The 24,809-nt window shown below is 40.2% G+C and overlaps 1 protein-coding gene across 2 annotated transcripts in view; it reads left to right on the plus strand.

Annotated features, from left to right (window-relative positions):
- trmt11 (tRNA methyltransferase 11 homolog) overlaps positions 1-24,809 on the plus strand; it is a 94,548-nt gene that overhangs the window by 35,607 nt on the left and 34,132 nt on the right. For both annotated transcript variants that reach the window (XM_059645389.1, XM_048531900.1), the window contains exon 12: positions 11,849-11,969. In XM_059645389.1, coding sequence (XP_059501372.1) covers positions 11,849-11,969 — 121 coding nt within the window. The remainder of the gene's footprint in view (positions 1-11,848; positions 11,970-24,809) is intronic.

Genomic DNA, 24,809 nt, shown 5'->3' on the forward strand with positions numbered 1-24,809 from the left:
AAACGATAGAACAGTAGAATTATGTAAAATAGTTCAAAGAGTCAAATAAATGTATGATTCTCAGGTATTCCTCAGATACCTAAGCAGCTCATGTCCATATACAGCAAGACCTAGACAACATCCAGGCTTGGGCTGATAAATGGCAGGGATCACACAAGTGCCATACAAGTACCAAGCAATGATCATCTCCAAACAATAAGAATAAAACCATCTCCTCTTGAAGTTAATTAGTATTACCATTCTGAATCCTCAATTATCTGATTCCTGGGGATTACCATTGACCAGAAAATAAACTGGATCAATCATAGAACCGTGGCTAAAACAATAAGTCTCAGGTTAAGGATTCTGTGGCGAGTAACTCCCCATATCTCTTGCAATGACCTATAAGGCAATGAAGGAAAACTCAACACCTCCATGAATGAGTGAAGCTGCAACATCATTCGAGAAGCTCAATACCATGCAGGACAAAGCACCCATCTTAATTGGCATCACATCGACCATGATCCACATTTGCTCCCTCCACCATCGGCAGGCAGTGACAGCAATGTGTACCATCTGCAAAATGCACTGCAGCAGATGATTCTACATCCTACGATGCACCTTCCAAGCCCAACGACTTCTGTTACTAAGGAGGAGAAGGGCAGTCGGTGCATGGAGACAATGCCTCCAAGTTCCTCTCTAAACTACATACTATCCTAACTTGCAACTATGTCACCATTCCTTCATTGTCACTGGATCAAATTTATGGAAACCCCTTCCTAACAGCACTGTGGGTGTAACTACACCCCAAAGACAGATGAACAGGAAGCTGGGAGAGGCACTTCACCCCTTGACCTGCTTTTAATAAGATTCCAGCTGACTTGATTGTAACTTCAAATTTACATTTCTGCTAGCCCCAAACAATATTTTACCCCCTTGTTTACCAAAAATCTATCTATCTCTACCTTAAACATGTTCTTGGACTCTGCTTCCGCTGACATATCAGGAGAGTTCCAAAATCTTATAACCTTGTGTGAGAAAAAAATTTGCCTTGCTCTGTTTTCACTGGGGAAATGTCTTATTTTTAAACAGTGATCCCTAGTTTCAAATACTCCATGAGAGGAAACATCCTGCTTACCTCAATTGTCTCAAGACCACACAAGATCTTGAATTTTTTTTAATCGAGTCACTTCTTACTCTTCGCTATCAGATTTAAGCTTGATTTGTTCAGCTTTTCCTCATAAGACAACCCTGATCCCCATTTTAAGTATTAGTCTCATAAACGGTCTCTAGTAAACTGTTTGTAATGCATAGACATCTTCTGGGAAATAAGGTGACCAATAGTGCGCACAGTACTTCTCCAGATATCTTACTTGTGCCCTGGAATAATGCTTAGGTTTTCAACAGTTAGAGGATCTGTGAATACTTGTGTGAATCTGCATTCCTGAAAATGTGAAACACAATATTGATGTTCATATACATTGATTCACTTGATGTCTGCAGGAATAATTAATTTATGTAGTACATTTGACATAGTAAAATACCCAAAGGCACTTCACAGGAGCATCATAAAGCGAAGCATGACATGATCCACATAAGGAGATATGTGACAAAATCTTGGTCCACGATGTGGATTTTAAGTAGTGTCTTAAAGGAAGGAAGTGAGTTGGAGAGATTAGGGAAGATGTCAGAGCTTCCAGTTCAGGAAGCTGAAGGCAAAGTTGCCAAAACTGGAGCAATTAGAAAGGTCCGTGCTCAACTGGTTGAAAGTATAGGAACTCCGATATCTTAGATGGTTTTGCAGCTGGAAGAGATTGGAAATTTAGAAGACAAAGGATTTTTTAACATCAACAGTTGCTTGACTGGGAGCCAGTGAAGGTCAGTGAGCACAGTGGTCAAAGGTGAATGGAACTTGGTGCAAGTTAATACCCGAACAGAAGAGTTTTAGATGATCTCCAGTTAATGGAAGGTAAAGTGTGGGAGGCCAGCCATGCGTGCTTTGGAATAATTGAATCTCGAAGTAACAAATGTGTGAATGAGGTTTCACCAGCAAATCTTTTTAGAGAAGGATGAAGTAAAGAAATGTCCCAGACATGGAAATGGGTAGTCTTGATGACTAATGTTCAAGACTAGTGTTTTGAACTTAAAGGGAGGCTATATGGACATGAAAGCTGAGTTAGCTGAAGTCAACTGGCACACTGTGATAGGGATAGAACAATAGAAATTTAAGGGCACATTTCAGAATATTCAGAATAAGTATGTTCCTATTGTAAAGAATCCTAAGGGGAAGATTCCCCTTAGTTAACTAAAGAAATTATGGAAGGCATTGAACTTGAGGAAAAAGTGCATAATTATGCAAGGATGAATGGCAGATAAGATTATTGGGGAGGCAATGGCCTAGTGGTATTATTGCTGGACTATTAATCCAGAGACCCCGGAAATATTCTGAGGATTCTGGTTCAAATCCTGCCATGGCAGATGGTGGAATTTGAATTCAATAAAACTCTGGAATTAAGAGTCTAATGATGAACTTGAAATCATTGCTAATTGTTTGAAAAACCCACTTGGTTCATTAATGTCCTTTAGGGAAAGAAACTGCCATTCTGACTGGGTCTGGCTTACACGTGACTCCAGAACCATAGCAATGTGGTTGACTCTTAACTGCCCTCTGGGAGGGGCAATACATGCAGTCTTGGTCAGTGACACCTTCATCCCATAAATGAATTAAAAAAAAGTCAGAAATAAAGGACGTCAGAGAATGACTAAAATGTTAATCAGGATAAAGAAATTAGATTGTGGGTGGACGCTAACTAAGAATATGCAAACACATTGTAAGATCTTCCACAGGCATTTATAAAGGAAAATAGGAAGTAAAGTGGATGGTGGTTCTCTGGAGTGTGAGAATGAGGACACCTGCAGATCATACAGAAATGGCAGATGAAATGCACAAATACTTTGCTTTTAGCTTGGGGAATGCAATAAACATTCAAGTAATAGTCATAAATTATGAAGTGGAAAGAAGAGAAGGAACTTCATGAACTTACAAGCTTGAGAATGGTGGTATTAAACATGTGATGGAGCTGACAACTGGCAAGTCTGTGGTCCAGATGGACTTCATCTTAGAGTCTTAAAAGAGTTGACAATGAGCTAATAAATGCATTGGTATTAATTTTGCAAAATTCAGGAGCGGTTCCATTGGATTGAAAAGTAGCCAAATAGCTTTTCTGTTCAAGAAGGGAGGGAAGCAGCAAACTGTAGACCAGTTTAGCTTGAAGGCTAACATAGAGAAAGCATTAGAATGGATCATTCAAAGGATTATAACTGTGCACTTAGAAAACCCAAGGTAATCAGGAAGAGTCAGCAACGTTTTATCAGGGGAATGTCATGTTTGTCTAATCTATTGGAGCTCTTTGAAGGAGTAAAATGCGCTGTGAATAAAGAAAATCAAATGTCATCTGGAAGAGGAAAACTAAGTGTAATTGGTTTTTCAGAAGGCATTTGATAAGGTATTGCATCAAAGGTTATTTGCAGAAAATGAAAGCTTGCTGTGTTAGGGTGACATTTGGCATGGATAGAAGATTGGCTGGCTGGCAGACAATAGAGATTATGCATAAATATATGTGTCTGGTTGGCATTGTGTGATAATTGGAGTCCTGCAGGTATCTGCTGCTGAGGCTTTAACTTCTTGCAATTTATGCCAATAACTTGAATGAGGGGAGTGAAGTCAGGGTAGCTAAATTCACAAACAACACAAAGCAAGGCAGGAAAGTACATTGTAAAAAGGGCCCAAGGACGTTGTAGCCAGATATAGCTATGTTGATTGAGTGGTTTAAATTTTGACAGATGGAGTATAACGTGGAGAAATTTGAAAATGTTCACTTGAACAGGAAGAACGACTGGGAAAATCCAAGTGTAAAGATCGTATCTTATTTATTTTCCTTTGTTTTTGGACTGTGGACTTAAAAAAAGAAGATACTGCTCTAAACGCAGGAGGCTGAGTAAAGAGATGGCTGCAATTTTAAAAATCATGTTTGCTGGAGCACAGAAACAATATGTGAGTAAAATACAGTGTTGCATTTTCCTTGAACAGTGAAAACAACAACAGACACCATGCAGCCAATGGGTTCTGAATTAAAAGAAAATTGCTTGCCATCAGCATTTTGGTTGGTTCCTTACCATATCACTGCATGTCTGTGTGGTTTGTAGAGCAGAGAACCCACCTAGAGTACGAAGAGAAATCATTGGAAAAAGAGCCTCAAAAATCTCTTCTGTGTGAAGATAGTGGAAAGTCTCTGAAATAGCTAGCTGCCTTTCACTCTCCTTTCTCATAAAATCCCCTGCTGAAGGAGGAATAAAACACTTTCAAAGACCGCAAAATAACGAAGAGTCAAGTAATGAGTGAAAGAGAGCATCGGTGTGTTAACAACCTTGTGTCAACAACAAAGAACTAAAGTCATTTGAAGAAACTGAGAGAAACAACTGATTGAATCCTGTAGTCCAGATGATGCTAATGAGCTGTGTTTCCCTGATTTCGTTTTCCTTTTCTGTCCCTAGTATTCATGTCCGTCTTTGTGTTTTTGTCTCTTTGTGAAGAAAACATTAGAAAGTGGCACAGTTAAATTATCAAGAGTTAGGTTAGCAATTCATATTTCCTAATTGCCGTTAATTGAAGAAAATTTGTTCATTTTAAAAAAGTAGTTATTCTCTTGTTAAGTACAGATGTCTGATGAGTGTTCCCTTTTAACCTGATTTCGTCAGTCAAGTAAATTAGGGACTTTGAATAGTTTGACGAAATCATTTACATTTGTGATAACTCCAGGAATAATGGGGCTGCTTTACCAGTGAGTCACAACATGAGGTGCAGAGGTATTTGGCTGTTCGGTGTACTAGACACAAAAGGTTACTATGCAGGTACAGCACCTAATAAGGACATGATATTCTCCTTCGTTACTTTTATGGTCAATTACTCCGGAAATAGGGTTTGATGAGCATCGGTGAGACCAAAACATGAATTAACCTTTATGTGTTTTGTTCTCTTTATTTAAGGAAGAATGTAAATACATTGGAGGCAATTCAGAGGAGGGTTATTAGGTTTGTATCTCAATAGTGGGTTGCCTTATGAGGATTAGAGATAATAAGAACTGCAGATGCTGGAGAATCCGAGATAACAAGGTGTAGAGCTGGATGAACACAGCAGGCCAAGCAGCATCTTAGGAGCAGGAAAGCTGCTAAGATGCTGCATGGCCTGCTGTGTTCATCCAGCTTTACACCTTGTGATCTCTGCCTTATGAGGATTGTTTGGACAGGCTGGGCTTGTTTCTATTAGAGTTTAGGAGAATGAATGATGATTTGATTAAGCTGTATTAAATCCTGAATCATATTGACAAGGTGGATGTAGAAAGACAGGGTCATTGAATATTTTTAAGGCAAAGAGAGATTTTTGACAGATAGAGTTATTGGGAATAAATAAGAATGTGGAATTCAAAACACAATCAGATCAGCCTTAACCTGTTGAATATCAGTGTAGGTTCAAGGGGCCAAATTGCCTACATCTGCTTCTATTGTGTGTGTGATGGTGCAAATTTGCGATTGAAAGTTCTGTGTAAGGTTGTGAAAAAAAACACTTAATACCAGACATTTGCCAGGGAGAGGGATAGACGATAATAGCTAGACAATACAACATAGCATAAATTTTGCTATTTCAGTGATGCTAATGATTGAAAGAAGTGGGGTGGCTATTGCATTTAGGTGATTAGTTACATTCCCTTAATTCTTTTATGTTTCATCTGCAGGGACCTTTGTTTCATTGTGTGTATATCCTTTGATATTTTTTAGGAAATACAGTCAAGGGAATTCTAGTGGAAAACTAAATCGAATACAATAGTACTTTTTTACTCGACAGTATCTACACTGACATAAAACATAATTCTTTGCAAAGAAAGGAATAAGTCCATACAATTAAAAACCTGACTGCATATCTCATAAAGATTGTAAAAACCAAAAGAACTGTGGATGCTGTAAATCAGAGACAAAAGTAAAAATTGCTGGAAAAGCTCAGCCGGTCTGGTAGCGTCTTTGGAGAGAAATCAGAGTTAACTTTTCAAGCCAAGTGACTCTTCCTCAGAACTTGACTCAAAACATTAACTCTGATTTCTGCCTACAGATGCTGCCCGACCTGCTGTGCTTTTCCAGTACTTTCTGTTTCGTCTCATAAACATTGTAGTCTATTTTAGTAAAGCAAAAGGCATAATTGGGTTCACAGCAGAATCAGCTTGTGGATTGCTGCCTCAGTTGAGGGGGGAACCAACCGATGTTACCACTTCGTAACGAACTCTCACCATTCTATTGCGTAAATCTATATTTGATGTCGAAAGTTCATTATTAAATGTTGGCATTGATTACTGCCGTAATACATATGCATTTTGTTATTCATTTGAAAAATGCCATTATTAATGTTTGAATGGCCTGATTAGGTATCACTTTACATGGTTTTGAAGCGCATTAACATTTCTTCATCCTTATTTACAGTGTGCTGTTCAAGCTAGACTAATTAGATGCTATCCAATGTTTAGTTGGGGTTTTCAAGTGGAACAGTTCACAGCAGTTGTCTCCCAACTGCTTTTGATATGTTCATAATACTCCCAATAAGAAACATGTTAACAGGAAGCTTTCACAACTAAGATTAACAGCCCAGTATTACAGTAATGTTTACAACATTGTTCATATCTTCTAAACCTCATCAACTTCATACTTTTCTATTGTATACACTGTGGTATATAAATGATTTTCATTTTCTTTTGCTTTCCAAAAAGCTCATGAAAGTAGATTTTCATTTTGGTAACAAATCAGTATCATGTCTATGAAGGAAAGTATATGCTTTCAGTTATAAAGTGAAACTTAACATGAAATCAAACTTGTAGTTAATTTCTTTTGAACCTTCTCATTACTGATTACTGCCCAAAGATGTTCATTCGATCACATGTTACAAGTGGAGGATTGTTTGGAGCCAGCCATGTAACATGAGAAATATCTCAACCAGTGTAGTTATACAGCTAATTGCCGACTGGAGACATTTAAGACTTCACCTCACAAGTGGTGATATTCATGATATCAGGCAATGGCCCTGAGATATATATTTTTTTATTCCATTTGGCTTTCAAAAAAAGCAAGATTAATTTTAGTGTTTTGTATTTTAAATTAAATAGGTATGAGACTTTTTTCTAATGTTGTATATTTTGAAATTGGAGCCTGTTTTCCATCAGTTTTTGATTTGACTTGAATCTCATAATATTATTGATTATCATTTTAGAAATTGTACATAAAAACATTGTTCTTCCAATTGGAGAATACTTATTTGCAAGGAGCCACAAATAATAAAACTTCAGGTCATCATGTACCTGTGAGTGGTATGATACAGGGCTGTAGTGTGCTTGAGAACTTGCTGACTGAAGCAAACGACTAAAGAACCACACAAGATTTACAATTCTGTACCTGTAAATACAAAAGATTTCATCAGTTACTTATGTTCACAGAAATCACAATTTACCTAGTAGATATTCTGTTTCACAAGTAGCATATTACTTGTCTTGCGTGACAAGCAATTTTTCACAGTTTCTTGATTTAGCTACATGTTAAAAATGTTTGTTGTTTGGATGTTTGTGTATATATTTTATGATATAAAATTAAGTTTCTACATTTCCCGTGCACCTGCGTAAATAATTTTTAGTTGTTTTGCGATGAAATTCTCCTGCGGCAGCAACATCTGGGCCTATAGTATTCCTGTAATTCACTAACAGAAGACTGTGTTAGAGCTCACTTCACTTCAACTAAGCCAAAATAAATTGGAGCTGTGTTAGATTCTCGTCACTTTGTGCTAACTGTACAGGACTCAAAATGGCATTGGTGATCTATCGATCTCTTTAAGCGCACATCAATGCATCCTACATTGTGAAAGGGATCCAGTTCAGACCATTGAAAACGGTCAGCTGTTTTGGGGACAGACCTGTGTCAATATGGAAATTGCACATCCTATGATGTAAATAATACCCAGATTGCCATTTAATGTCTGAACTCGTTCAAGCCCTGTGTGGTGCTGTGTATGTTGAGGTGATCGAACTGAAGAGGCCCAGCTGCACTCCACTGCAATTTGCCTTCATCGTTACAGCTTGATTTTGAGGCCTTGATCTAGGGAGCCTGTATGTTTGGCTGCCCAAAGGTCAAAATAGGCCCCTTGAGTCTTTTTTTAAAATCTTGCTCCGGTTGCTAACTAGTTCTGTGTTATCCATTCACTGTCCTGCTGCTCATACAGCTTTTACAGATTTTGCTGTATGTAGTGAAAAAGTGGGAAAGCTTATTGATTATAGAACTATATTTCTGAAAGTACGACTTCTAAATATGTTTTTGCCCTGATTCATTAAGTAGTGGAAATAATATTGGACTACATATCCTCGCCATATCATGTTTTTACTTTCTCTGTCATGTTAACCTGCTCCAGTGGATAAAACTTACCATAGATATTATCTGACCTGCGGAGCTTTTCCATCCTTGTTTTGATCTTATTTCAACCTTCAAGGACCTGCAGTATTTTGCTTTCAGTGAACATTTTGTGGATGTTTTATTCTAAATATATCCTCTCATCCTCTTCTCAATGTTGCATTTTTGTCCAGGGCTCTAATTTTCTTTCCCCATGAAGTGCCCAAGACAGCACACCACATTGTGCAGTGCATAAAATCATGCTGTGTAATTGTTCTCTGCTACCTTTTTGTTTGTACTTGGTGTTTCTATGTATAAGAGGTATATATATATATAAGCTTCAGCAAATCTTTGACATTTTTTTAATGTATCTCTTGCAATTTCTGTGTTTCTTGCAATTTTACGTGGGAATACGGTGTACAAATTTTATGCTTAAGCTAGTATGTAGATTTCCAGTTTTGTCTTGTCTGCGCTGAGTGGGCTTCAAGGAGCAAGGAGAATAATTGCATTGAACTTATCAGTTCATTTCTTAAAATATGTGTACATGTTAAATATTTCCAGCAGGGGATGCTACAAATCAAGAATTCAGTCAAGTCAGAAAATACTAAATGGCGTTGTAAAACTGCCATCCATATAAATTTATGAAAATATGTTCATAGCTTATATTATATCATGTGCTACAGATCTTTCTAGTGCTGTCTGTGTGGACTGATGCAGGTTAGGAAGATTCAGTTTTATCTTCTCTATGTTCTTGACAGAGGTCTAGACGGCGAGTATGCCCTCTGTGTGTTGTTAGTACTAAAGTCATAAACTAATTTATAAATATTATACATTTGACTTCTCTCCAGATAATGCATACAGGAGATTGTGGCATAAAAATGAGAACATGTTTTATACTTTCAGAAGTCATGTGTATTCTGTTTGTCATAGCTAATCAGCTCCTTTATTGTAGCACAGAGAAATTTATCTCATCAGTCATAGCATTGCAATAATTTTCTGTCTTGGTTATTGGGGATTGTATTGTGCAAATCCAAATGGTACTTGCTCTACAAAGATGCGTATAGATATTTTAACATGGCAGAGACTCTCATTTAGCCTTCCTTTTTATTTGTTCTGACTTCCGTGATGTTCTCTTTTAAGGATGACAGACTATGTTATTTGACAAAATTCTCAGATGTCATTAATACAGCTCCATACCAGGTGATGTAATGCACTTTATTGGGTGAAATTAAAAAGAAAATTTGCCTCCCCTCAGCACTGTTTTAGTGTGTGGCAAAGGACCAGACAATGTAGCGTAGTGACAGTGACTGGAGAGGTAACATAGTGATCACTGGCTTTCTGACTTTTCTGATATTCAAACAGCCTTTTTCAGATCAGTTTTTTCACCCCAAAAATATTTATCCAGCCAAGTTATAACATCAAATTGATGGCTCTAAACATGCTTGTGATTTATTAAACATTTCCAAAATTTTATTTTCAAATGGTTTAGCATTCCTAGAAAAGGTTTTTGAGTTTGTGAAATATCACATCTTGTTCATTTAGCAGAGTTTTATATTCAATTCCTTTTTTGGCCTGACTGATTTGGTTCTACATTTTCAACTACACAACTAACACAGCCTAGACATTTTATGGTTATGGTGGAGACGAATATTTGATCACTGTTTCTGTTTACTTCCATCAACATTTTAAGCAAATGCTCTAAAAGGCAAACAAAGATAAACTTCACATTTCATTACCACTTGGGTGCAGTAGAATGGTAGGATTGAATCTGACTGCATAATCACACACAAGTGGTTGAAAGGAAATACTGAAGCAAAATAAATTAGACAGTACCTTCCCAGAATGAACACAAATTGCGAAAGAGTTTTCTTTAAATTGGGTTATTCCAGCTTACTGTGACTAAAAATGAAAAGAAAAAACACTTTAAAGGAATACCAAATTCAAAACCGTTGAAGGATCGTGGTCCATATGAAATTTGTTTGGAGATTTAGAATATCCTCAACTAGAAAACATCGTATTTATTTGTTACATCTTTTAATATTAACAGATTCCCCATGGCTTGAATAGAATTTGTGTATTTATATAGAACAATCAAAATTTTCCTTGCAACACCACTCCAGTATCCCATATAGGATATCCCTTCTGTACATTTCATTTCTTTTCTGGCTGTAGGTTCACAGGCATCAGCCATTCTTGTTCAAGTGACCATTCTTCAAATGTGCATGTTGGCTGATAATTAGATACTCTTGAGATTGTAGGAAGCCCGATTGTGTTTGCACCAGCTATCAGTTTTCCAGCAATAGTCACAAGATAGTGGTCAGGTATGGAGAAATGCAGATGTTTCTCCCCTTCCTCCACCCCCAGCCTAGCAATAAGGCTATGTGACAGATCATTATTTATTTTTGCATTATTTTGTAAATGCTCTCAGAAATGTATTAAAACAAATAGTCATGTAGTGAAGAGGGTTTATGATCTGTGCCTCTATGGATTTATTGTCCCACAGTCATGGCATCAATGTTTCTGATAGAAAATGGATTAAAATTACAAAGATAATTTTTCATAAAGGTCCCACAAAATGTGTATTAGGAATTGTCAACTGTAACAAATTACATGCAGCAAATTCTCCATCCTCCAAAAAGTGTCTGTTATTAGTTATATTTTTCTTTGTTCACTCAGTTTGTTTCGTATTATTGATTGTATGCAATTTTTGCTGTTTACAAGACACCTTATATGTCGTAAAAGGAATAAATGTAGAATTTTAAAATCTGCTTTCTCTTCTGGACTTCTGAGTATGCTGTCTAACTGTACAAATGTATCAGCATCCAATGCTGGGCACTACACTTTAGGAAAGGTGTGAAGCCATTGGAGAGAGTGCCACTGAGGTTTACGAGAATGGTTACAGGGATAAGGAAATTCAGTCATGAAGATACCTTGTAGAGGTAGGACTGTTCTCTTTGGAGAAGAAAATGCTGAAAGCAATTTTGACTGAAGTATTTAAAATTATGAGAGGGCCGGATAGAGTAACTAGAGAACATGTTACCATTCCCATTGAAAACAAAAGGGTGCAGATTTAAAGTACTTATAAAAGAATCAAATGTGATGCGTGCAAAAGATTCTTCAAGCAGTGAATGGTTAGGGTCTGGAATGCCCTGTCTTACAGCGTGCTGGAAGCAAGTTCAATTGCGGCACCCACAAAGGATAGTTAGTTGAAAAGCAACAACATGCAGTATTATTGGGAGAAGGCAGGAGAATGACACCAGGTAAAATGCTCATTTGGAGAGCTGATATAGAGCCGATGGGCTGAGTGATTTTATGTGCTGTAACAATTCAATGATATATCAAGCAGCTATTCCTTTCAGTACAATTTCATTAATTTGTCTCCTTTTTCTTCTCTCAGCTACTCTGAAGATGTTATCCCCCAGCATCCTTGCCTGAAACTTATTAGTAACTGTGAACAGTCTCTCACAACCCATACATCGCGGCAGCTGATTACAATGGAAAAAGTGAAAGAATTTGAGGTATGAAAGCAGGGCATCTGTTTGTTTTTCACCAATCAATCTCTGACAGGAAAGTTGTTGGGCAGTTACCATGTTAGGTGCTGCATTCCAATGGGAGGGAAGAGTCTGAAGATGTGCCAAATGGACTTCCTTATCTCTATTAATCTGGTGCTGTAGGCAGAATTGTAAAATTGTTTCCTTACTTATATTTTATGGTCTGTAGTGAGAATGCCATGCATACAGGTTAATTGCCCTGCATATTAAGTGCCATCTGGAAACTTCAGGCAAAGGACAATAAATCTCAGGAAGACTTGAGACTGGAGAAATGTTCTTTCCAACAGAGTACCTCTGCATAGATTGTCCTTTAAACTGAAGTATTTAATTTCCTTCTCATTTGAACACAAAATTGCACAGATAAGTAAACAGAGACGATAAAATGGTGGGAAATACCTTGGGGAAACAATTTGTTCTGGATCACCAATGTCGGAAGTGAAATCAGATATTCCAAATAATTTTAAAAATATGTAGGTGTAAATCAGGTTACAGACAGAGATAGTAGGACCCTTCTTCTGAAGAAGGGTCTCGAACTGAAACGTCAGCCTTCCTGCTCCTCTGATGCTGCTTGGCCTGCTGTGTTCATCCAGCTCTACACCTTGTTATCTCAGGTTAGGATAATTGGCCTGCCTTGGTTTCAGGCATTTGATTTTTATTCAGATAGCCTGGAATGTTGTTTGACTTCATTTTAAGCAGAGATAAACTTTGCTAGACCTCTCCATGGGATATTAAATGGGTGACTGGTGCTAATGATGTATCAGAATAAACATGACGTGCTGAATCAATGATTTGATGGATGGAGTAGACTTGATCAATGGACTTGATTTTGCTGCTAGTATGCTTATCTTGACAATGGGTCAAATTCTATGTTGGGACTTAAGAAGAGCAAGTGTGGAACGTATGACCTTCCTATTGCAGAACAGTTAAGTCAGAACTGACAGACCCATCTAGTTTGGGACAAAAGCGGGATGTGTCATGAAGGTGGCTGTGTGCGCGTTGCCTGGTACTTAGGTGTAGGTAATTGGAGCAGGTAATCAGTTCCTATGAGAACCTGCCCTTGGAAAAGCTACCCAGAGACACAATAGAAATTAGGAGCCGTGCAGTTGGGCAAATTCTTACTTTCTGACATATAGTCAGTGACATGTTTATATCTCCTAGCTATATTTTGTTTTGAAGATATGTCATTAGGTACAAAATAATTGAATTTTGGCCATTTATTTAAACCACCTTTTCCTGCCGCTGCCTCCGTAACACATATTCCAGTCCTATCTCTTTGTAGCTCATGAATAATGTGAATATTTCTGTTTGCTAAGACTATAATTAGTATGAGCCAAAATGCAAAGTGTAAGAGACCTCAATTCCACCACACACAAGTGGTAACTTCAGTCACTTGGATGTGTCTCCGTCAAACGTAATTGAACCTCTATTTTTATGAGACGCTCGTGTCTCCTTAATGAAGCTGGTTGCCTCAGGCATGTTTTCTGCCTCGCAATTCAAAAATAAAATTTATTGAAAATGTAAATGTATCCTGCAAACACTGTTAATAGAATAGACGTATGGCATGATTCATGATAGACGTCTTTATGAAGCTAGTTTTCTGGGAGTCGCCAGCCATGTGTTTTTTTTTAACTATGATGTGGCTGTGAATATTTCAGCTTCGTATTTGAGGTGTAATTCTGCTGTATCATAGTACGATGAAAAATTGCTGTTTGTCCTGTCTGTGTTTGCTCTGACAGTCAGTGTTTGTGTTGCCCTCCTGTATGTTGCAAAGCTTCACAGAAGATGCCTCTGTTTTATATTATACTGTTGGTCCTGTGGAATTCATGTATTTTTTATTTATGGGCAGATTTGAGAGAGCACGAGGAAAACAATGCAGCTCATAGCTTCACTTCTAGTTGATGAACCCTTGAGAATGGTCTTAGTAGAACGTTGCTGACTTCTTTGCTGGCTTGTGCAAGCAATCTGAGCTTACACAAGGAAATAAGAACGCAGTGGATCTAAAATTCCTTGATCCCATTGCACCAGTGTAAATGCAGCAGGGTGGTCTCCATTAAACTTTGGTTTTGACTACACTGGGAGTGTGAAGGGACAGAACAATCTGGTGGTACCATTTCATTTAAATGTTTTGACAGGTATCTGTCTACGTTTGGGTGCACCTTAGGTGCCTGCTAGTGTAGCATTGCAGGAATTGTGAGACCAGGTGATCAAACATGAGTCCTCTCCTAAAAACAAATCTTTCTGTGCTTGGCTTTCCTATGAAAGAAGGGAGAAGAGTATTCAAAATATCTCTCAAAATTACCTAGGAAATGTCGGAGAAGAGGCAAATAAGGAGCATTTTGATGTCCAAAGAAACCTTAATGTAAGGAAAGAATGAGTTGTCATGCAGTCATTTCTCAGATAATTGTCATAAAGAAAGTTATGTGCTTTTGGTCTGTTTCATCGCTGAGGAGGAGGAGTTGTGGCAGTGACTGATGTTAAACCAGTGAGACAGCTTCATTGATATATTGTGTCCCGCAGGTGTTACTTGGCAAGGCCCTCACCCTGGCACTGTATTCCAGGTTGTTCTGCCTTCAAACCCATTACATTTGCTTCCTTCTTTAGGGATCTCTGTATCCAGAACATAGTGTGCGGACCCTAGCAAGCTATTACTCTGCGGATTACGAGAACTTGCATTATTTGCATTTAGTTACAAAGGATATGGACTTCCTGCAAGCTTTACTGTTAAAATTGAAGAGACTACTAGTGGGAGCTTGCAATGATATTTGTATCATGTGTTGTACACATTTTAGAAGAGTTGTGGAATTCTCGCACACTATTCGGGCAGTAGCCAGACAACAGTTGACGAGCCAATGGGACACAATGTAAAAATTGCAGTTGTTATGAGACTGAGACCTGGAAAGGGTGTGTTGTCTTCTGAAGACATGCTGGGCTCATTTCAGTAGAGCCTAGAAGAGTGAGGGATTACTTGATTGAAGTATATACGATCCTTAAAGGTCTTGACAAGGTGGACATGACAGAGGTGTTTCCAATTGCGGTTAAGTCCAGTATTGCAAGACACTGTTTTAAAATTAAAGGTCACCCTTTCAGGATGGAGATAGGTGAATTGTTTTCTGAGAGTTGTGTGACATACAGGTAAATAGGAAGATAAATCTTATTGGCCTTTATCATAAAGAAGTCTTGCTTCAATTGTACAGAGCCTTAGAGAAATTGCATCTGAAATACAGTTCGAAGTCTTGGTCAACTCATCTGAGGAAGGATACACTTTCCATATAAGTAGCACAGCAGAAGTTCACCTGATTAATTCCTGGGATAGAGGTATTGCCATCTCAAGAGAAGAGATAGGATCTGTATTATAGACTCTTAGAGTCATCCAACCTGAAAACAGACCCTTTGGTACAACTCATCTGCACCAGCCAGACATCCCAGTCTGACCTGGTCCCATTTGGCGGCATTTGGCCCATATCCCTCTAAAGCCTTCCTATTCACATACCCATCCAAATGCCTTTTGAATGTTGTAATTGTGAACACCTGCGCCACTTCCTCTGGCAGCTCGTTCGTTACACTCACCACTCTTTGCATGAAAAGTTACCCTCAGGTCCTCCTTAAATCATTCCCCTCTCATTTTAAATCTATATCTTCTAGATTTGGACTCACCCACCTTAGGAAATGAGAGGTGATATCATTAACTCAAAACATTATTAAAGCAATGGAGAGGATAGATGGAGGCAAGATAATTCCTCTGGCTGTGGAGCCCAGAATTAGAGGCACAGTGTCAGACAAGGGTTAAGCCATTCACAACGAATATGTGGAGGTACATCTTCACTCAGGACGTGGTGAATCTGGAGAATCCTCTAGGCTAGAGGGCTGTAGAAGATCACTGATTGAGTATGTACAAGACAGAAATTGATAGATCATTAGATACTATTGACATCAAGTGATATAAGGATAGCACAGAAAAATGGCATTGGGCTAAATCTAGAGCTAGCAATCTGCATGGATTTGTAAAGAGAAGGTTGTGTTCCTCTCCCTTGCTTCTGATTTTTGAAGATGGAACAAGCTTCGACGGGGGTAACGCTATTGATAGAGTGTACATAAACTTTCAGAAGGCAGTTGGTACAATGCCACGTAAAAAAATTTGTGAGGATAAGGGCCAGCAGCCCTTTAACTTGGCTGAATGGTAGGACACAGAGACAACAATCAATGGATATTTTTCTGGCTGATTGAAGAGTTGCAGTGCGGTTCCTTAGGTGTTGGTATCGGGGCCCTTACTTTTCCTAATATAAATTAATGATCTGCACCTTAATGTACAGGAGACATTTTCAAAGTTTGCAGATGATGTGAAATTTAGAAGAATTGTAAATTCTGAAGGTGACAATGTAGAACTTAAAAGGACAGAGCCAAATTGGCAGAGTGACTAGATAGGTGACAGATGGAGTTCAATGCAGAGAAATGTAAGGTAATACATTTAGGAAGAACATTGATTAAGAATATAAAATGTAGGTGCACTTTTAAAGGGAATGCAAGAGCAGAGGAACTTGGATGTGTATGTGCACAGATCACCAAAGGTAACAGGACAGGTTGAGAGAGCAACAAATAAAGCACAGTACTGTAGAGGCATTGAGTACAAGATCATACACGTTATGTTCAACTTGTATTTGACACTTGTTTGACCGCAGCTGGAGTGTTGTGAATGGTTCTGGGTGCCATATTAGAGGAGGATGTGAACACATTGGAGAGAGTGCAGAAGTTATTTACAAAGTATTGTCCTCAGGATGAGAAATTACAGTTATAAGGATAGATTGAAGAATATGGAACTATTCTCCCTAGAATGGAGAAGGCTGAGAGGAAATCTGCTAGAGGGTTTTCAAAATCATGAGTTGGCCTAATAGAGTAATGGGGAAAATCTGTTCCTGCTTATAAAAGGATGAAGAAACAGATGGCACAGATTCAACCAGCAAAGATACCTTGCTCCATTCCCCATCCACATTTTGGAAAATCTGATCACAACGCTGTGTTTCTGCTTTCGCTGTACAAGCACAAGTTGAAGCGTGAGCACCCAGTACAGGGAGTAGAGCAGTGTTGTTCTGAGGCAGCGGAAGGGGTTCTACGGGACTGCTTAGGGTTGGCGGACTGGTCCATATTCCAACGGCCAACCCAAATGAGGATTCCAGAACTGTGAAAGGCTTCATTAGTAAGCGTGCAAAAGTCTATGTGCCGAAGAAGTTAATTTGAATGTGCCCCAACTGGAAACATAGATGAACAGGGAGATCTGCTCCTGATTGAAGCTCAGATCCAAGGCGTTCATGTTGGGTGACTCTGACCTAGACAGGAAATACAGGTACAACCTTTGTAAGGCCATTAAATTCACCAAAAAGCAACATCAAATTAAGCTTGACAGCCAGTCTAACCACATGGACACCCATCGTGTTCATAATGGGGGCTACAAAGCAAAATCCAACAGAATTGCCGGCAGCAATACATCCCTACTCTGAGGAAGGGTCACCGGGTCCGAAACTTTAACTCTGTTTTTTCCTTCACTCATGCTGCCAGACCTGCTGAGCTTTACCAGCAACTTTTTATTTGTTCTTGATTTACAGCATCCACAGTTCTTTCAGTTTTTAATATGTCCCTACTCGATGAACTCGATGCATTCTGTGCTCACTTTGAACAGAAGGTCAGTGAAATTATGTCTCCTGTCCCATCAGCCTCAGGCGTACCTGTACCCATGGTCACTGCCACAGACTTTAGGTCGGCCATCCTGAGAAAGAACCCACAGAAAGTGACTGATCAGGATGGAGCCCCTGGCCATGCACTCAGATTCTGTGTGGACCGGCTGGTGGGAGTATTCACAGACATCTTTAACCACCTCTTACTGCAGTCTGAAGTCTCTTTTTGCTTCAAGAAGACCACCATCACCCCGGTGCCAAAGAAAAATGGTGCAATGCTCCTTAATGATCAATGCCTGGTGGCTGTGACCTCCATAATTATGAAATGCGTCAAGAGGTTATTCATGGCTTACATCAGCTCCAGCCTACCAGATTGCCTTGATCCTTTTCAATTTGCCTACTGATGCCATAGTTCCACAGCATTCTCCATCCCCCATAACCATACATTCATCCCTGGAACATTTGGATAAGGAGGATGTCTACGTCAGGCTCCTACATATTGACTACAGCTCCACCTTCAATGGCATAATTCCAAACAAACTCATCCTTAAACTCCAAGACCTAGGTCTCATCTCGTCTCCCCACTCTGGAACTGGATCCTTAACTTTCTGACCCATGGACTGCAATCGATAAGAGTAGATGACAACATCTCCACCATAATCCTCAACACTGATGCCCTGCAAGGCTGCATACTCAACCCCCTGCTATACTCCTTATGTACTCATGGCTGTGTAGCCAAATTCCACCCTCAACTCCACTTACAAGTTTGCAGATGACAGATACCACAGTTCAACATTGGATCGCAAATGACACTGAGGCAGAATACAGGAAAGAGATGGAGTGCTTAGCGGCATGTCTAAAAACAACAATCTCTCCATCAACATCAGCAAAAGGAAGGAACTGGCTATTGACTTCAGGAACTGAAGAGGAGGGCACATCACTGATGTAGACAGTAACGCTGAGGTTGAGATGGTCAAGACAGTCAAATTTCTGGGAGTGCCTATTACCAACAATCTGTAGTGGCCCACCTCACACAACGGTCAAGAAAGCACAGCAATGTCTCGATTTCCTCAGGAGGCTAAGGAAATTCAGCATGTCCACAAAGACTTTTACCAATTTTTAGAGATGCATTGAAAGCATCTTATCTGGATGCATCACAGCGTGGTACGATAACTGCCTTTTGCCAGACCACGTGGAACTGCATAGGATCAGGAGCACAGCCCAGTCCATCAGACAAACCAGCTTTCAGCCATTTACTCCATCTATACTCCCTGCTGCCTTGGGAAAGCAACCAACATAAACAAAGACCCCTTCCACCCCAGTTATACTTTATTCCACCCTTTTCTGTCAGGCAAAGGATACAAACATTTGAATACACGCATTAACAGATTCAAGAGCAGCTTCTTCCCCATTCTTATCAGACTTTTGAACGGACCTCTCAAATGTTCATGTTGATCTCTTTCTCTGTACCTTCTCTGCAGCCATATCACTGTTTTCTGTACTCTGTCCTGCTACCCTGATTCCCTTTGTATTGTACGATCTGCCTGGATAGCACGCAAAACAGTACGTTTCACTGTATCTTGGTACATGTGATAGCAAGCAATCAAATTAAACGCAAAGTGATTTGCAAAAAGAGTGAATGCGAAGTGAGAAAAATATTTTTCACACTTGGCATGGAATGCGCTGCCTGGAAACATGGTGGAGGCAGATTCAATTAAGACAATCAAGAGCTTATTGGACGATTATTTCTGTGAAAATATTATGAAGAAGCAAAACATGTAATTGGCAGTAGGTAATGACACTCGATTTAATAGCTAGTGCAGGTATAATTGGCTGAATATCCTTCTGCACTGCAGCATTTCTGCGATTGACCATTATCTAGAATGGCAAAGCAGGCTTGAGAGGCTGAGTGGCCTATTCCTTCCCTATGTTAAGTGAGCAGAAGTGAGAGTTGCTTAGCCATTTTGAGAGAAGTTATTTTGTTGGGACTTTGAAAGTGGAGGTGACAGTCCAGTTATGCAAATCAGTAATTGTAGAAGTATGATAAATAGAGGACAAAGACTAATAGTTTGGTCTTTGACCATGTCATTGTATGTGAGTTCCGGATAATGTTTCCCAAGGATAGACGCAAAACAAATTGGGGTTAGTGTGTGAAAGGTACTTGTGAGTGACAGAAATGCTCTTAACTATAATGGATTAGCAATCCAGAGGCCAAGGGCATGACTGTTACTGTATAGATTGGGGAGTTTACATGGAGAGAGTGATTTAAGAAACTTTAGACCAGAGTGAATTCAAAGGAGAGAGAATGACTAATTGAAATGTATGTTAAGATTACCAATGTTGAGAATTCATTCAGGACAGTGAAGGAGGAAAGTAATGAAGTTACCTCAGTGCTAAAAAGATCAAAAGTATAAGTAGATTAGTGGAGCTCAGGTCTAAAGCAGCAAACAAATCTCATGAGCAAGTAAATTCTGACACTCTGAGTTATGTTGACAAGGTTTTGTAAAATTAGGTTCTGTAAAATCTTGATCGTAAACTTCAGCTTATTCGCCTAGAGCCTTTATGAAGATCAGAAGTGAGGGATCTCCGCTGATGATTGCATAGGTTTCAGTCCATTCGCAACTCTTCAAACTGAAGCAGTCCCTAGGAATTCTACAGTAACTAATTCACTTTCAGAAACCCCTCAGCTTGTCCACCATTTGCAAGGCACATGTGGCAAGTATGGTGGAATATTCTGTACATGGCTGGATAAGTCTAGGTCCAAGAACGCTGGAAGAATTTGACTCCTTCCGGACCAAGCAGCTCCATTGATTGGCATCCAGTTCAACATATTAAGCATGCCCTCCCTTCACTACTGATGCACAGTGACAGCAGTGTATACAATCTACAAGATGCTTTGCAGAAACTCACCAAGGCAGCATTAATAGAACGTAGAACATTACAGCGAAGTACAGGCCCTTCGGCTCTCGATGTTGCGATGACCTGTGAAACCAAACTGAAGCCCATCTAACCTACACTATTCCATTATCATCCATATGTTTATCCAAAAGCAGTCAGCTCACAGCGCCAGGGACCTGGGTTCGTTTCCAGCCGCGGGCGACTGTCTGTGTGGAGTTTGCACATTCTCCCCGTATCTGCGTGGGCTTTCTCTGGGTGCTCCGGTTTCCTCCCATGGTCCAAAGATGTGCAGACTAGGTGGATCGGCCATGCTAAAATTGCCCGTAGTGTTCAGGGGTGTGTGGGTTCTAGGGGGATGGGTCTGGGTGGGATGCTCCAAGGAGCGGTGTGGACTTGTTGGGCCGAAGGGCCTATTTCCACACTTTAGGGAATCTAATCTAATTAATGTAATCAATGACCATTTAAATGCCCTTAAAGTTGGTGAGTCTACTACTGTTGCAGGCAGGGCATTCCACACCCTTACTACTGTCTGAGTAAAGAACCTACCTCTGACATCTGTCCTATATCTATCACCCCTTAATTTAAAGCTATGTCCCATCATGCTAGCCATCACCTTCCAAGGAAAAAGGCTCTCACTGTCCACCCTATCTAATCCTCTGATCATCTTGTATGTCTCTATTAAGTCACCTCTTAACCTTCTTCTCTATAGCGAAAACAGCCTCAAGTCCCTCAGCCTTTCCCCATAAGACCTTCCCTCCATACCAGGCAACATCCTGGTAAATCTCCTCTGAACCCTTTCCAATGCTTCCACATCCTTCCTATAATGCGGTAACCAGAACTGTACGCAATACTCCAAGTGTTGTCCCAGAGTTTTGTACAGCTGAAACGTGACCTCATGGCTCCAAAACTCAATTCCTCTACCAATAAAACCGAACACACTGTACGCCTTCTTAACAACCCTATCAATCTGGATGGCAACTTTCAGGGATCTGTGCACATGGACACCGAGATCTCTCTGCTCATCCACACTACCAAGAATCTTACCATTAGCCCAGTACTCTCTATTCCTGTTACTCCTTCCAAAGTGAATCACCTCACACTTTACTGCATTAAATTCCATTTGCCACCTCTCAGCCCATCTCTACAACTTATCTATGTCCCTGTGTAACCTGCAACATTCTTCTGCACTATCCACAACTCCACCGACTTTAGTGTCATCCACAAATTTATTAACCCATCCTTCTACGCCCTCATCCAGATCATTTATAAAAATGATGAACAGCAGTGGCCCCAAAACAGATCCTTGCGGTACACCACTAGTAACTGAACTCCAGGATGAACATTTCCCATCAACCACCACCCTCTGTCTTCTTACAGCTAGCCAGTTTCTGATCCAAACTGCTAAATCACCCTCTATCCCATGCCTCCATATTTTCTGCAATAGCCTACCATGGGGAGCCTTATCAAATGCTTTAATGAAATCTATATACTCCACATCAACCGCTTTACCCTCATCTACCTGTTTGGCCACCTTCTCAAAGAACTCAATAAGGTTTGTGAGGCACAACCTACCCTTCACAAAACTGTGTTGACTATCCGTAATCAAATTATTGCTTTCTAGATGATTATAAATCCTATCTGTTATAATCCTTCCCAACACTTTACCCACAACTGAAGTAAGGCTCACTGGTCTATAACTACCAGGGTTGTCTCTGGTCCCCTTCTTGAACAAGGGGACAACATTTGCTATCCTGCAGTCTTCTGACATTATTCCTGTAGACAATGATGACACAAAGATCAAAGCCAAAGGCTCCGCAATCTCCTCCCTAGCTTCCCAGAGAATCCTAGGATAAATCCCATCCAGGCCAGAGGACTAATCTATTTTCACACTTCCCGGAATTGCTAACACCTCCTCCTTATGAACCTCAATCCTGTTTAGTCTAATAGCCTGTATCTCAGTATTCTCCTCGACAACATTGTCTTTTTCCTGTGTGATAGCACCTTTCACTCCCATACCTATTCCACCTAGAAGGCTAAGGACAGCAGATGCATGGGAACACTAGCACACCTGAAGTTCCCCTTCAAGGCACACATTATCCTGACCTCGAATGACGTTACCTTTCCTGTTGCTGGGTTGAAATCTTCCTGTCTACCGGCTCTACAGGTTTAACTGTACCAGATAAATGGTAGCAGTTCAGAAATGTGGCTTACCAACACAAGGGCAATTATGGATGAGCAACATATGTTGGTCTTCTCAGCAACTGTCATGTCCCATGAGGTAATAACAAATAAAAGGAAATAGATAGGCGATCAATTCAGAGACCACTGTAGCAAGTGATATTCCAAAGCTGAATGAGGGTTGGTGTCCAAGATCCATAGTCAGCTGAAGGATAAAAAGGTGATAACAAAAACAAAGTTGCTGGAAAAGCTCAGCAGATCTGGCAGCATCTGTGGAGGAGAAAACTGAGTTAAAACAGAGTTCTGAGGAAGGGTCACTGGACCCGAAACATTAATTCTGTTTTCTCCTCCACAGATGCTGCCAGACCTGCTGAGCTTTTCCAGCAACTTTGTTTTTGTTCCTGATTTACAGTATCCACAGTTTCTTTGGTTTTTATTTGATAAAAAGGTGATGGTGAGGTTGAAGAACACCGGGAAATCCAGAAGCAGCAAAGGTTTTTTTCTTTAACTTTAGCCCAGTGATTTTTTTTTTGACGAGGAATAAACTTTATTGGGTTTGTTGGATATTGCTGAATTCGTTGTCCAGAGGCCGAGGCTAATACTTTGGGGACAAGGGTTTAACTCCCATGATTGCAGCTGGTGGAATTTAAACTTAGTCAGTAAAGTCTGGAATTGAAAGCTGGTGTGAGTACTGGTGATGATCATTTGGGTGGCATGGTGGCTCTGTGGTTAGCACTGTTGTCTCACAAAGCCAGTGACCTGGGTTCAATTCTAGGTCCCTCAGGTGACTGTCTGTGTGAAGTTGCACATTCTCCCCCGTGTCTGCTTGGATTTTCAGTTTCCTCCCACAATCCAGAGGTACACAGATCAGGTGGATTGCCCATGCTAAATTGCCCATAGTGTCCAGAGATATGCAGGCTAGGTAGATTAGCCATGGGGAATGAGGGTTACGGTGATAGGATATGGAAGTGGTAGCGTGTTTTGAGAAGATTTGTAGCTCTGGTTGAGGTTCTGGATGTAAGTTTGCTCGCTGAGCTGGAAGGTTCGTTTTCAAAAACGAACCTTCCAGCTCAGCGAGCAAACTTACATCCATGTGGGAGTGGGTCTGGGTGAGTTGCTCTTCGAAGGATCGGTGTGAACCTCATGGGCTGAAAGGCCTGCTTCCATACTGCAGGGATTCCATGATTCTATCATTGTTGATTGTTAAGCCTCCATCAGGTTCGCTGATGCATTTGGAGAGAAGCCTTATGTACTCCCATCACCATGCCATTTTCCAGCAGTGGCAACCTCTAGAGCATTCATCGAATTGCAAAGTGAAATAATTAAGGGGCATTTTTTGCCCCTGTCAGCATTTTACTGACAACAGGAAGGATTACAACCACAAGGGAAGAGTGCTAGGTAAACAGTCTTCCTGTTGGCTTTCAACAGAGAACAGTGGAGGGAGCTCCTTGATGATATCTCTATGATCCATAGCAAGGCTTTCTGTTTCTGCTAATGGTAACCCTGCAGTCAAGTGCTACTGATGGAACAAGGATCCGTTGCCTGTCGATTGCTAGGGCCTGCCTTCCTCGCCTGGAAATGTTAGAGAAAATTTCTCTCGTTTTTTGAGACCCTCAGCGCATTGAGATATCATCTCATCATGCTGCAGCCTAACTACCACCTAACAAGACTGCTGAGTTGCTAACACTCTGATTTGGTTAAATATATAAATAGTAACCACTGGATGGTTTGAAAAGAATACTATTTTTCATTAATAAAATGTGAGGCTGGATGAACACAGCAGGCCAAGCAGCATCTCAGGAGCACAAAAGCTGACGTTTCGGGCCTAGACCCTTCATCAGAGAGGGGGATGGGGTGAGGGTTCTGGAATAAATAGGGAGAGAGGGGGAGGCGGACCGAAGATGGAGAGGAAAGAAGATAGGTGGAGAGGGTGTAGGTGGGGAGGTAGGGAGGGGATAGGTCAGTCCAGGGAAGACAGACAGGTCAAGGAGGTGGGATGAGGTTAGTAGGTAGGAGATGGGGGTGCGGCTTGGGGTGGGAGGAAGGGATGGGTGAGAGGAAGAAC

This window comes from Stegostoma tigrinum, chromosome 4 (genome assembly GCF_030684315.1).
Source record: "Stegostoma tigrinum isolate sSteTig4 chromosome 4, sSteTig4.hap1, whole genome shotgun sequence".
Classification (NCBI taxonomy): domain Eukaryota; kingdom Metazoa; phylum Chordata; class Chondrichthyes; order Orectolobiformes; family Stegostomatidae; genus Stegostoma; species Stegostoma tigrinum.